This window comes from Brassica napus, chromosome C2, assembly GCF_020379485.1.
Source record: "Brassica napus cultivar Da-Ae chromosome C2, Da-Ae, whole genome shotgun sequence".
NCBI lineage: Eukaryota > Viridiplantae > Streptophyta > Magnoliopsida > Brassicales > Brassicaceae > Brassica > Brassica napus.
The window spans coordinates 3,855,695-3,868,926 of NC_063445.1; the positions used below are offsets into that span (position 1 = coordinate 3,855,695).

A 13,232-nucleotide genomic window follows, 5' to 3' on the forward strand; every position below is an offset into this window, starting at 1 on the left:
AAAGCATCTTGAATCTGAAGGAAATCATGAGATTTCTATCAATTACATCCATAATGGAAAGATATGGAAACGAAATGAGATGGATGATATTGATGACGTTTTCTCATACCTTTTAGCAAAGGAAATAAATGAAGAAAACGAAGATCCAGAACCAAAGTCTGTATATGAATGTCAAAAGAGACATGACTGGATAAAATGGAAAGATGCAATTCAAGTCGAATTAGATTCGCTTAACAAACGAAATGTATTCGGACCTATTGTGCTCACACCCAAAGATGTAAAACCTGTTGGGTACAAATGGGTGTTTGTCCGAAAAAGAAATGAGAAAAACGAGATTACAAGATACAAAGCTCGTCTTGTAGCCCAAGGTTTCTCTCAAAGGCCAGGAATTGATTATGAGGAAACTTATTCTCCTGTTATGGACGCAATCACATTTAGATTCCTGATGAGCCTAGCGGCCAATGAAAATTTAGAAATGCGTCTCATGGATGTCGTTACGGCATATTTATATGGATCATTAGATACTGATATCTATATGAGAATCCCAGATGGATTTAAAATGCCAGAAACGTTAAGTTCCAAACCTAAAGAGTTATGTGCAATAAAATTGCAAAGATCATTATATGGGTTAAAACAATCTGGACGAATGTGGTATAATCGTCTCAGCGAACACTTAACAAAAGAAGGATACACGAATGATCCTATATGCCCTTGTGTTTTCATAAAGAAAACAACATCCGGATTTGTGATAATCGCGGTGTACGTTGATGATCTTAATATTATTGGAACTCAAAACGAAATCCAAAAGGCATCAAACTATCTGAAAGGAGAATTTGAGATGAAAGATCTCGGGCAGACAAAATATTGTCTAGGATTACAAATTGAGCATTCTCGAAAGGGTATATTTGTACACCAGTCTACATATACCAAACGAGTATTGAAACGCTTTAACATGGATAAAGCAACTCCTCTTAGCACCCCGATGGTCGTTAGATCACTTAATGTTGAAAATGATCCGTTTCGACCATCTGAGGAAAATGAAGAAATACTTGGTCCTGAAACTCCATACTTAAGTGCAATTGGAGCTCTTATGTATCTTGCAAATTGTACTCGACCTGACATATCTTTTGCCGTTAATCTTTTAGCGAGATTCAGTTCGTCTCCTACGCGAAGACATTGGAATGGAATTAAACATGTCTTTCGTTACCTTCAAGGAACAACTGATTTAGGCTTGTTTTATCCTAAAAGTTCAAAAGGTCAAATGATTGGTTTTGCAGATGCAGGTTATTTGTCAGATCCACACAAAGCTCGATCCCAGACAGGATATGTTTTTACAATTGGAGGCACCGCCATATCTTGGCGTTCTCAGAAGCAGACACTTGTTGCTACTTCTTCAAATCACGCTGAGATCATTGCACTCCATGAAGCAAGTAGAGAATGTGTATGGCTAAGATCAATAAGCCGACACATCTGTTCAAGCAGTGGGATTGACGAAAATACGGAGCCAACTATTCTATATGAAGATAACGCGGCATGTGTTGCTCAAACGAAGGAAGGATATATCAAAAGCGATAGAACCAAACATATACCTCCGAAGTTCTTCTCATACACTCAAGAGCTCGAGAAGAATAAAGAGATTGAAGTAAGATATGTTCGATCATGCGACAATGCAGCCGACCTCTTCACAAAATCACTCCCTACCTCGGTATTCAGAAAACACATCCATAACATTGGAATGCGTCATCAGAAGGATTTATGACTGCTTATTCGAGGGGGAGCTTACATGGTTGTACTCTTTTTACCTTACTATGGTTTTTCCCATTGGGTTTTCCTGGAAAGGTTTTTAACGAGGCAACAAAGACGTTAAGCGAGAGCGGATAGTGACACCGGCCCCCAAGGGGGAGTGTTACGAAAGTCAACAAAAACAGAAAGAGCCGTAATGTTTGAAATTATAAAAGATGTGGGGCCCGCTGCACTATTTGCACAGTAGATTTTTTCTCTATATATACGATTGAGTTCGATCGTTTAGAAGTACATCATTCACTCCTCTCTTCTCTCTAATAATAATCTTTCTATCAGTATTAAAATTTCTACGGGTATACAATTTTGCCCTTATTTAAATTCCTGCGATACAATAAAATTCTAGTTTTTTTTATAACAGGAAATGGTTTTTTGTGGACAAGATAATGTTGATAACGAAAATAATGATCACAAAGAACTGTGGTTTGACTTCACAATTGTTCATGGTTTGCTTCAGATTAAGCCATTATCGTACTTACAGAACAGAGATTGTGTAAGGTTGCCGTTCTTACAAGTCCTTCAATTTAAAAGCTTCAGAAACTGTACTATAATTGGGGTAAAGACTAAGTGAATGATTAGAAAACGGGCAATGGTGTTTGGATGGTTACAGAATGATCTGAGATCAAGAAAACAAAAGAAGCAACAAGGTTTCTTCCTTGCTTGCACATTCATAGGTTCTGTCATCTACTTTTTCTCCTCCCATCCCTCGATATTGTTATTGTCCCATCACGCTTCTTCTTGTCCATCTACAAGATCAGGAAAGTAAGAAAAATATAATGAACAACTAAAATTCTAAGTTAGAGCTTCTAAATAGACCATGGGTTACATTTAAGACGGCAATGACTAAGAACGTAAAGGGCTCACTCATCCCAGGAAACAAACTGAAGGGCGAAAGTGTACTCAAGAAGAAAAAAAGAACTCTATAATGGCCAATCATCTTCTTGTATTCTCACTCACACTGCATTAGCGTGAAAGTGTTCTGATTGGCGATCCGCAGAAATCTTATACAATAAAGTTGCCTTGTCTCTCTCCTCCTGCAGCCACGTCATCAGGTAAGGGTGGGCAAATCTCGACACGTGTCGACACCTGAGTGGTTCCGTGTTTTTTTCTCCTGCTTTTGTTTCTTACTTTGTTGAATACGAGAGTCTGATGTGGGCTTTATGGTATTTGCGCATGAAGCCCAAAGTGGAGCCCAGTCTCCTTCACGCTGTTTCAACCCACAAATGTTTAGGGTTTTCTCCCATTTTCTTCTCACGGCTCGAACTCACCGACGAAACCAATGTTTGGCTCAGATCGCCGTTCCGCGCCTCAGATTTCCATATGGAGGCCACTACAAGCTCCTCCTTCGAACCGTCTTTGTCATTTTTTTTTGGAAAAGCTCTCTGTCGTCTGTATACTTCTCTGTTCCACTGAAGAAACCAGAACGATATGTAACGCTTTATTCACAATTGAGAACTCTATTAAATTTCACCATTAAGTCACTCCGTCTATCCCACTACTCGAATTTAATTACTACTCTTCCCATCTTCTTTGCAAATCCCTAATTTTCCATACTATAAATAGTGGTGCAGCCATCTCCATATCTCATCGTTTCACCAGATTCATCGTTTCGTCCTTATAGTGTTGACGCGTCTCATGCGTTTCTGGGAAGCATGTTTTTGCTTGATGAAAAGGTTTGCTTTCTTCGTGTGTTTCCCAATTTTCAGTTAAAGCTTTTCCAAGGTTCCATCTATGTTCATCGCCTTAATACTTTCAAACATCTCTGTTCAGTGGGTTTGATGCTACGAGAAGCAACCACCACTTCAAGAAACAAAATCACCTGTCACAATATGCTTCACTGACCTAACTAAGTTTGTTGAGATTCCGGCAGGACCTGCTCCAGTACCCCTGGAGTTCTTTAGTTTTTGTCTTTATGAGCAACTCATGGAATTGGCAAACAAAAATACTCAATTTTTAGGTCTGTCTTTTAACTTACATTTGGAACAAATCTAGATGTTTTCCCGTTAATATATCCACACTCTGTTACACTTTCTTTGCAGGCATCATAGGGGAGGTGACTTAGGTGAGCAACGTCAATATAAATTTTAATGACGAATCACAAACAACTCAACACATAATGGAGGCCATCCAAATTGACGGGTACTTGAGTGTTTCAGGACCACTAAAATGTTAATATATCCTCTTGGTTTGATTGTATACTACCAAACTTGAAATATGCATCATGACATCTACATACTTCATTTTCTGTTAATATATTTCCAACCTTCTAAAGTGCTCTACAATATCTACTACTGTCTGTCTAAGTGTCTTTGACGTCCAGGCCAGCAAACTCCACCAGAACTTAGATGGGGTTGGTGTGGAGCCTAAGGTCATTAATATCTATCAAAGAACATTAATCCAAAATTTGTAGGAGGTCAACAGCTTCCCACGAACCTTTCTATTTCATACTTGTGTGTGCATAACTATTCCAACACTAACTAGGCTAGACTTGCAGGACGCTTATATTTGAATGCAATTTCAGGGACCAATTTCCACTTCGACAAAGAAGTAAGTGCAAGCCAGTCCTACTTCGCTGCCTAAGTCGCTCAAACGTTTGTTCACTATATTATATGTCTGTTACACCTAGAATCTAAATAATTACTGCCATCACCAACCACAGCTTCGGTGAGGATGGTGTCACCAGCTCTGCAAGTTATACCAAATATGGAGATGTTCAGAAAATTGAAACTGTTACGGTGCTCAAGCTTAATGCGTACGTGCTGAAATCTCGCTGCAGGTACATTTCCTTACTGGTGACGTCGTGCTATATGGTTTCATAAATATTAAATTACTAGAGTTCCTTCATTCCACCACAGGTTTCTGAGTTCCTTTGCACCAACAAAGTAGACGCCACTGAAACCACCAATGGATGGTGCTACATTTTCTGCTACAAATGTTCAAGAAAGCTACAGCGAGGATTCCCTTCACTCACATGCACCTATTATCATAACTCTAGCACTATTGGTGTTGTCAGGTATTGCCCGGTAGATTTATCTCACTTCTCACTTTTTAAAATATTCACTAAACAAGCCATCTAACATTCTCCCATTGGCGTTTTAAAATTTTGCAAACCGTGTGGAGATTTGTGTCTCTGATGCGAGAGAGTCATCCATGTTTGACTACAAATTGGTATTTCAATATTTACATACACAAGCTACGTAATGATGTTTACATTCTTTTCATTAAAATGCAGGCTGCAAGTGTTGCAAACCCTCTAGAGTCTGAGGTTTCACAATTTCTCCAAGAAATAGTTGTGAGACGTTTGATTTTCAATTGAAGCTTTTTGAGTTCATTTTCAACTCCAAACATCAATCATTCACTGTGTCCCACATATTTTATTGTCATCAGCGTCCCCTACTGAAACTTTTACTTAGGAAAGTTTTACGCCCTATTTGGCGTGACTGGGAAAGAAATTGGTGTGTTTTCAGTCGCTGGGAAGTGAGAAGGAATATGCAGGGACAGCACTATCACCGGATTCATTTGATTATTTAGTCCCCGCGTCTTTTGTTTCAAACTCCAAATGAAGAAAATATCATTAACATTTTCTGTCGCTGATGCTAATCGTTGCGTTCTTGAAACGAACACACCCTTAATATGTTAACAACCACCTCTTTCTCATACTGTCCATTTCTCCTTTTAACAGACAGTCGAAACATATTATAATGCGTTTGGACAGGGAGAGAACAACAACCCAGGAGCTACATCTGTGGCCTGCATAAAGCCACAAGTTATGTGCAACTAATCAGGGCACCGGCAGTGGTGACGTCCAATTGAACCCTACATGTCCACTTACTACAACAACAGGAGCTGAGGAACACACTGGTGTCGGGAGCTCAGCAGAGGAACCACATGTATCATCAGCGGAGAGGGAACTTAAGAAGGCACACAAGGCTTAGGTGCTGAAGATAGCCAAATGAAGAGTCCTCTACTTTCTCGCAAGCTTTGTTTTCATTTAGTATTTTTTTTTAAAACCTATAGTTCTACTTTGACGTTTTCTATATTCTAAATCAATAAAATCATGTCGACAAAAAAAATCAATAAAAGCATATTTCATCTAAATCCACTCCCTATTTGGTTGACATTTGTTTCCAAGCTCTAGGTACATATTAATGTATTTAGAAAACTTTTCCTGGTGACACAAAAAATACACTGTGATCTTATACTCTAATAAACGACTATTCGGATTTGGGAAATATAGTCATATATAACGACTATTCGGATTTGGGAAAGTATCATTCAGGCAGAGGCTGTCATCAACTTAATTAACTACATATAAGACATGGTTCATTGATATGAACAAAACATCAATCATTCCCTCCCCTCCTGGCATGTATCCATGAGAATTTATAATTTCAAAAGAAAGTGGTAAATAAAGACAAACTTCAAAAAGTGTGTATGTTTATATGTAACGATTTATGTTGTTTGTCAAGGAACAGAAGGGAGGAATCAAGAACAAAAAAAAAAGGTTTCACAATGTCAAGAAGCGTCTAAACCCTCCAACATTACCTCTTTAAAAACTTTAGTCAAGAGTTTCGAAATCTTTTTGTTGAACCAGCAAATAACACAACTACAAGCTGATCACAAGGAGATAATGTCACACACAAACATGAAGACAACCCTATGAATTAATATAAAATCCCCAACAAATATTACTAACAAATAATCAAATTCCGCGCAAAGCACGGATCTCCCTCTAGTAATCCATACTTTTGCCAATTCTCAAAAACTAATAAGAATTCGACAAGCATCAACTGACTACCGGTTCGATTCTTGGTTCATTCCGGTCCGGTTTCAGTTTTTTAGATTAGAAAAATAGAAACCATTCAAGTTTAGTAAATTTATGTCCGGTTTCGACTTCGGTTTTCTGGGTTCGGTTTTGGATTGATTTTCAGAAGGTATGTCAAGGACTAAGGTTTTGATTGTTGGCCAAATGTATCAAGAAGAACACTGCATTCAAGAAGAACACTACATTCTTTTTTACCAATAGTTTCTTTTCCCTTATTTCTCAATCTTCTTATTGAAAAGTAATATAGAACAAATTCATTTCTCGTTAAAATAATATAGAAAAATATTTCAACAATTTTATTTGTATCCGTTCTTTTACTATTTGTGATGGTTATCAGTTACGCATAAGTGTTACTATGATAATCCTACCCAAAAAAAAAGTGTTGCTATGATAAATAGAAGGCGAATCAAATGCAAATTAAAAAATAGTCAAGATGAATGTTACAAAATAATGAGCTAACTTATTCCTTGATTGACAAAAAGGGCATATGCTACATACAATGAGATAAAATAACAAACAAACAAAGCTACAAAATCAACATCCTGCCCGTTTAAGTTGATGGGGGCGAGGGGATAACCGAATCGGGAGTTTGAGATGATGGTGTCCACGCATATAGAAGCATGCCCAGTACGAGGATGACTGTGCCTGCCACGAACCCTGTTGGAAGTGAAGATGCGACCCCAAGGTACGGTAAGGGAAGCGTGAAGAAGTAAACCGCTATGGGCACTGTACAGGCAAAGCCAACACAAGGTTCTGTATTGTTAGAAATGTTTTTCTCTTCTGTATTCTAATTGATGTTAAGTTTGGCAGATTCTTATCTAATAAGATATCACAGAAATGACCGTGTGGCTGATAGAGAAGTAGGTTTCCATGAAACATGCCAAGGCTATTATTAGGAGACGAATGTTGTACCTGAAACGGTGGATGCCAGAGACGACACAACAGCAGATGAGATCTTGATGAGGCGTAGAAGAGAGATGTTATAAGCCATGTTCATCATGACAAACATTATAGGAAGAAGGGGCGCCCCTTCGCATCCTGTTGTCAAAACCAAACCGAGCGTGTTAAATACTATGAGCAGAGGACAAAAACAAGGAGATAATCGAGCAGAAGGCATAAGCTGCCAACTAACCTGTTGTTTTAGCACCGATGTTCAGAAAGCAAGCACCTCCGTCTCTGAGATAGCTTGGTAGTTGGTTAAACGGTATGCCCCAAAGTTTTGAAAGAAAAGGAAGAAGCAACGCTATGCATATGACCTGAGTTGACCACAGAAACAGCCACATTAGCTAGCAAATAGATGCTAAGAACAGAAAATGATCTGATGCTAAAAAACAAAGAGCACTTACTTGGAAAATTGAACCATATGAGTTTACAACAAAGAGATCAAGTGAAGCACCCTGTAATAATAAAAATTTATTTAATTTCTTTCAGAATTCAAAAACCGCAAATGCTATCGAAGTGTCTTGACGGCGTTATTACCTTCAACCGCTTTTTGCTATCTATAAAGATGATTTCCTACAAGGATATAGAGTTTACTGTTAAAGAGAAGAACCCAAAATATTGTAGCTGGAGGAGATATAATTAATTAGCTAATGATTGACAAACCTTCATTACTGTATCTGCTCCTTGAAGCATAAAAGATAATACCATAAGAAGACTCCAAAATATTCCAGCATCTTTAAATGAATGGGCGGCCCCTGATCCACTGAACATACAAGCGAAAATAGTACGTAAACCAACATGGATGATATATGTTGTTAAACTGGCAACGTTGTGTCCTATGACAAGTCTAACAAAAGAAACCAAGTTGCTTCAATATCAAGTAAGTTAATCGAGCTGGCTGACCTTGCCACACTGACGATTACACCAAATGCTACAAGAACACATCCCAATATTTGGTTTATTCTATATCTCCTCCCAAGAAAAATCATGGAGAATAGAATTTGCCAAATAAGAAACGTCTGCAAAGTAATAAAATGACTAGAATTAACTCTAAAACATTTATCAGAGAAGAACCATGTTTTTATCAGCTATGATTCACGAAAAAACAGAGTTTGAGGGAAGTAGCTTTTGGCACACCAAAACGAAATTTAGGATAATTAATGTTGTACTATGAACTTATGGAAGATAGAGATAATAATGTTTTAAGCATCTAACCTGAGATAAAACTGTAGTAGATGGTCCAGAGAGATTTGCTGTCAATAAAAAGGAGAGCAAGCAAGACAAACAGGGTTAGTTTTCATGTTATTGCATGCATCAACAATGTTTAGATTCATTTTGATCGAACAGATAGTATACAGTAGACAACGGGACAGGGAAAGAAGTGTTAAGAGTAGAATCAATGTAAAGATACCTGCAGCCGCCATCCCAGAAGTTAAAGCAAGAGACTCCAAAATGCCAACAATTAAAAATGGAATCTTTGGAACTGATAGCATCTCTTTTGTAACAATCCCAGCTCGGTATCTGAAATACAGGATAGAAAAGTATACAGCTACATACCTGCAATGGAAAAGAGAAAAAAAAAAATAGTTTTAAATTGTATACTTGTTAATATAAAACAAGATACATTCAGGAAATCGAGTATATGTGATTATGACAACAAACTATGGGTTTGTCCACATTAAACAATTAGAACAAACTTCAAGCTTACTTTCTCACTTTACAAGCCTGTGGTAAAAGAGCTTATTTCTAAGAGGGTACAAAAGATAAGCTATATGTGTTCAGAAACAAGCCGTGAAAACCACAGTACACAGCTAAATCACATTGGATCCGTCGAGCACAAAACAACCATATATATCTTCTCACATAATTTTACGCAGATAAGCACAATCCAGAGTGAATATGTTCGACATAATTTATGTTCTCATTGATAAAGGACATTAAAATTTCCAATCAAATACACATACTAACTTGCACACAGCAGCTCATGTATGCAAAAGAAAGTGAGAGAGGCGTGCGGAAAGAAAAAACAATGTGATTGACACGTTCAATAAATTCAGATAAGGTAAAGTATTGTCGTGACACGATCGGGTCTGGATTCAATATCTAACTGCAGATCCAACGAAAAAAGTCATTAACTCACTTCTGCAAACCCCAACGAAAAAGTCATTTGACTCACTAATTAAAAAAAAAAAAAAACAACTCTTAAGTAGGTGAAGGTGACCCAGAGAAACTGGCACGTGAGGAAAAAGTTATATACTGTACGCGAAAGAAAAATAAAAGTGCTCGCCAACTATGACCCAGTTCATAAAGAGAATCTTGTGACAATTACAGAATTTTATAATGCATACGAATATTTAAGATTCGCATCCTCCAAACCATACATACGACATATACCAACTTTCCCACATCCAACAATCGTCTCTCGATATCAAAGGCTAGATTAAGGAAGATGAATGTAATCAAACTCTATTTTCAAAAAACAATAATCTGAAATCTAAACTTGACTTAATCAAATCCACACACTAATTTTAAGCATTTGAGAGAGAGCCAGAGAGAGAGAGGAATCGTTTACCCGAAAGTGGAAAGCTGAGCGAGGAAGAAGGGATATTTTTTTAGAGGAATAAGCGCCAGCTTATACATTACGCGGTTCCCCACCCCCAGCGCCGCCGTTACCGCCGCCGCGATTACTATCTCGGTCGTCCTGTCCTGTTTTCCGGCGAGAGCGTGATCGTCGGTTTTTCCACCGGGCGACGCGTCTGGCTTCCTCTTCTTCTCCTCCTTGGCGACTTCGAAATCGTCAGATCCGTCCCAGAACTTCGCGGAAGGAACCGCCTCGATTCGCCACGGCCTGGACCTTCGAGATGGCCGGAGGAGGACGAGAGGCGGTACGCCTTGTATTTGATTTCGACAGATTAGGGAGATTGATTGAGGTGGATTCGCATTGCGCCGTTTGATTGAGCTCATCGACGCCGTCGAACCGGCGATTAACCGGCCGGAGCTCGTCGCCATGGTTTTCACAGGTTCGATGGAGAGATTTAATAAGAAGAGAGAGAGAGAGAGGTGGGAGGAGAGGTGTAATTGCGTCGACTACTTTATACTGACATCACACGAAAGACGAAACCACCTCCTGTGCTACGTTTTTTCCTGTTTGGGGTCAATCTGTAAATTCTATTTCTTTTGGGGCCAATTTGTAAATTATTTATTTACGATAGATAGAAAGTTTGTTAAGTAGATGATGACTATGCCACATGTCTTACGTTTTTGTGTGTGTTTTTTTCTCCTATAAAATAATCGGCTTCACCTTTTTCAAATCACAATGTGGCGGCGCAGCCAAATCATATTGTCACGGCGTAGTCCCCTATGGCTCTACATTTGGTTTTGCCTTACCATTTTTAATCGAGAGTTCTGATCAGGCTATAATTTTTTTTTTTTTTGAACTTAGCTTAGAAAGATTGTTGTCAGTGGAAGTAAGCCCCGTTCTGTTGTGTCCCCTTAGGGAAGTGAATTACTGTTAAATTGGCCATTATATCTTGGCTTGAGAGACAGGCTCCATACACGTGTCTCAGCCCGATTATGTCTCTCCAAGCACAAGACTCGCTCGTTACCGAGGCCGCATCTCTGCGGAATGGTGGCCAATGTTAATACCTAATGACATGACGTAAAATATTTTGGGAATCGAACTAAAAACACGATAATTCTAACTATATATGATAAAACCACTAATCCAACGCATTCAGTTTTTTTTTTGTCAAACTAATATTCTCTTCGTTACAATATAGATAATATTTTAGAAGAAGTATTTTGTTTTAATTTAGATAAAATTTTAAAGTTTAAAGTTAATTTTAATTTTATCAGAAACTGACCAATTAAATTTTACAGTTTTTTTTCTAATTGGTTAGATGATTTAAAATTATATCTTTACAATATTTTTTTTAATTTAACTGTCTTAATCTTTATATACAAAGGTAAAACATCAAATATAATCAAATAGAGGGAGTAGAGTCCAAAGCACCGTTGATTTTATTGTCTTATTTGGTTGAAACTTGGAAGTAACATCTTCTTTAGATCCTTGATTCGAACTTAGAAGCCCTCATCTTAACGTTGGGGGTGATGTGGCATAAGTTAAAGTTTATCATTTAAGAACCAATCAAAACCAGATTAGTTTGATGATTCAACTAAAATATGTAATTAAATGATGGTGGGCGAATAATGGTGGTTCTCATTTTAAGGAAAAGTTGTCTTATAAGTTCACACAAATTGACATTTTTAAAAAGATGGAATTATCTAACATTTTTTATTTGGCAAGCTAAAATGGGGTCACACTTCAAACCTATTAGAAAATCTGGCGAATGGACTCCACACTACATTCACCCTTTCTTGAGTTGAAAATTTTGATTTTCTCCTGATTATATACAAAATATGTGGGTTCACCTAGTAATGACTTATAATTGAAGGGCATGAATTTATTACATAGTATTGTTTTGGATACATCTCCTATATATTATTTGAGAAGCATTATAACTTCTTTTTGTAGCCACATGTCATCACTAGAATGATTCTTACAATCATTAGAGAAATATGTTGGTCCATCTAATTATATAATAAACTTTTTATTAAACTAACAATAAATTCATCATTAATATACTTTATTATTTTTTTAAATAAAATTTACGGAATTGCCTAATGTGGCTAAAGTATATATAGCAATTAATGATTTTGAATAATAAAGATTTGATAAAATAATAGTGTATCTTCTATCATATTTGTTTAATTTTAAACTATTAAATAAATTAAACAACCACAATAACCATATAATAAAAATTTAGATTTTTATGTATATGTTATATTTTGAATTTTTACAAACGGCTATAAATTATTAAAACTGTTAGAGTCTCACATTCAAATTTTATGATCCATGGTTTAAAAATTTTGTTATGACAAAATACAAATGATTACAAAAATTATATAAGTAAAAAGTCTAATTTAATTAATTATTAAGATTAATATATATCGTTTTAAATTAAACTATAAACCATATAAAATACAATATTTTAGTTTCAAAATTTTCTTTGAACATTTTTTTTGATAAAATTTTTGAACGATCATTGACAAATTTGTTTTTTTAATTATAAATTACTAAAACTATTAATCCCGCAATGAAAATTTTGTTATCAGTAATTTAAATTTTTTTCTATAAAAGATATAAATGATCAAAAAAACTATATGAGTAGAAATCATCATTTAATAGATATTAATATTAAAAATATATTATCTATGTTAGTGTCATTTAAATTTAATTACATATCCTATCAAATATAAAAAATATATTTTTTGGATTAATAAAATTGATTTATATGTTTGCACCAATTTAATTATAGAATAGTTACTGAACTTTAATTATTTAATATATATTGATTATTTTATAATATGTAAAATATTTAATACATGAAATAATTTTTATATATAATATTGATTCCGCGCAAGGCGCGGATCTTAACCTAGTTAAAAGATATTTCACAATCACATTATATAATGAGTTTTCATTAAACAACTCAATACGATGTATTTAATTCTTTATGTATTCAGTTTTATCATTATGTTGTCAATTTTGATTTAAAATACCATGAATTAATTATAATTAGTACATGAATCTGTAACTAATCGG

At 36.1% G+C, this 13,232-nt stretch overlaps 1 protein-coding gene and 1 long non-coding RNA gene across 2 annotated transcripts; one reads left to right on the forward strand and one right to left on the reverse strand.

Annotated features, from left to right (window-relative positions):
- The first annotated feature begins 3,846 nt into the window (after nt 1-3,846).
- Nucleotides 3,847-5,440, forward strand: LOC106380764. Its single transcript, XR_007318971.1, has 3 exons — nt 3,847-4,347; nt 4,460-4,576; nt 4,656-5,440. It is a non-coding gene; the product is annotated as an uncharacterized LOC106380764 (long non-coding RNA).
- Nucleotides 5,441-7,013: 1,573 nt separating this feature from the next.
- LOC106380763 (protein CLT1, chloroplastic-like) lies at nt 7,014-11,217 on the reverse strand. The gene is made up of 10 exons (XM_013820594.3): nt 10,140-11,217; nt 8,979-9,124; nt 8,783-8,820; nt 8,471-8,586; nt 8,231-8,330; nt 8,105-8,140; nt 7,972-8,022; nt 7,758-7,881; nt 7,538-7,663; nt 7,014-7,351 (listed from the first exon to the last, which is right to left on the reverse strand). The coding sequence occupies exons 1-10, from the start codon at nt 10,574-10,576 to the stop codon at nt 7,176-7,178; spliced, it is 1,350 nt and encodes a 449-aa protein (XP_013676048.2). The 5' UTR covers nt 10,577-11,217; the 3' UTR covers nt 7,014-7,175.
- Nucleotides 11,218-13,232: the final 2,015 nt, after the last annotated feature.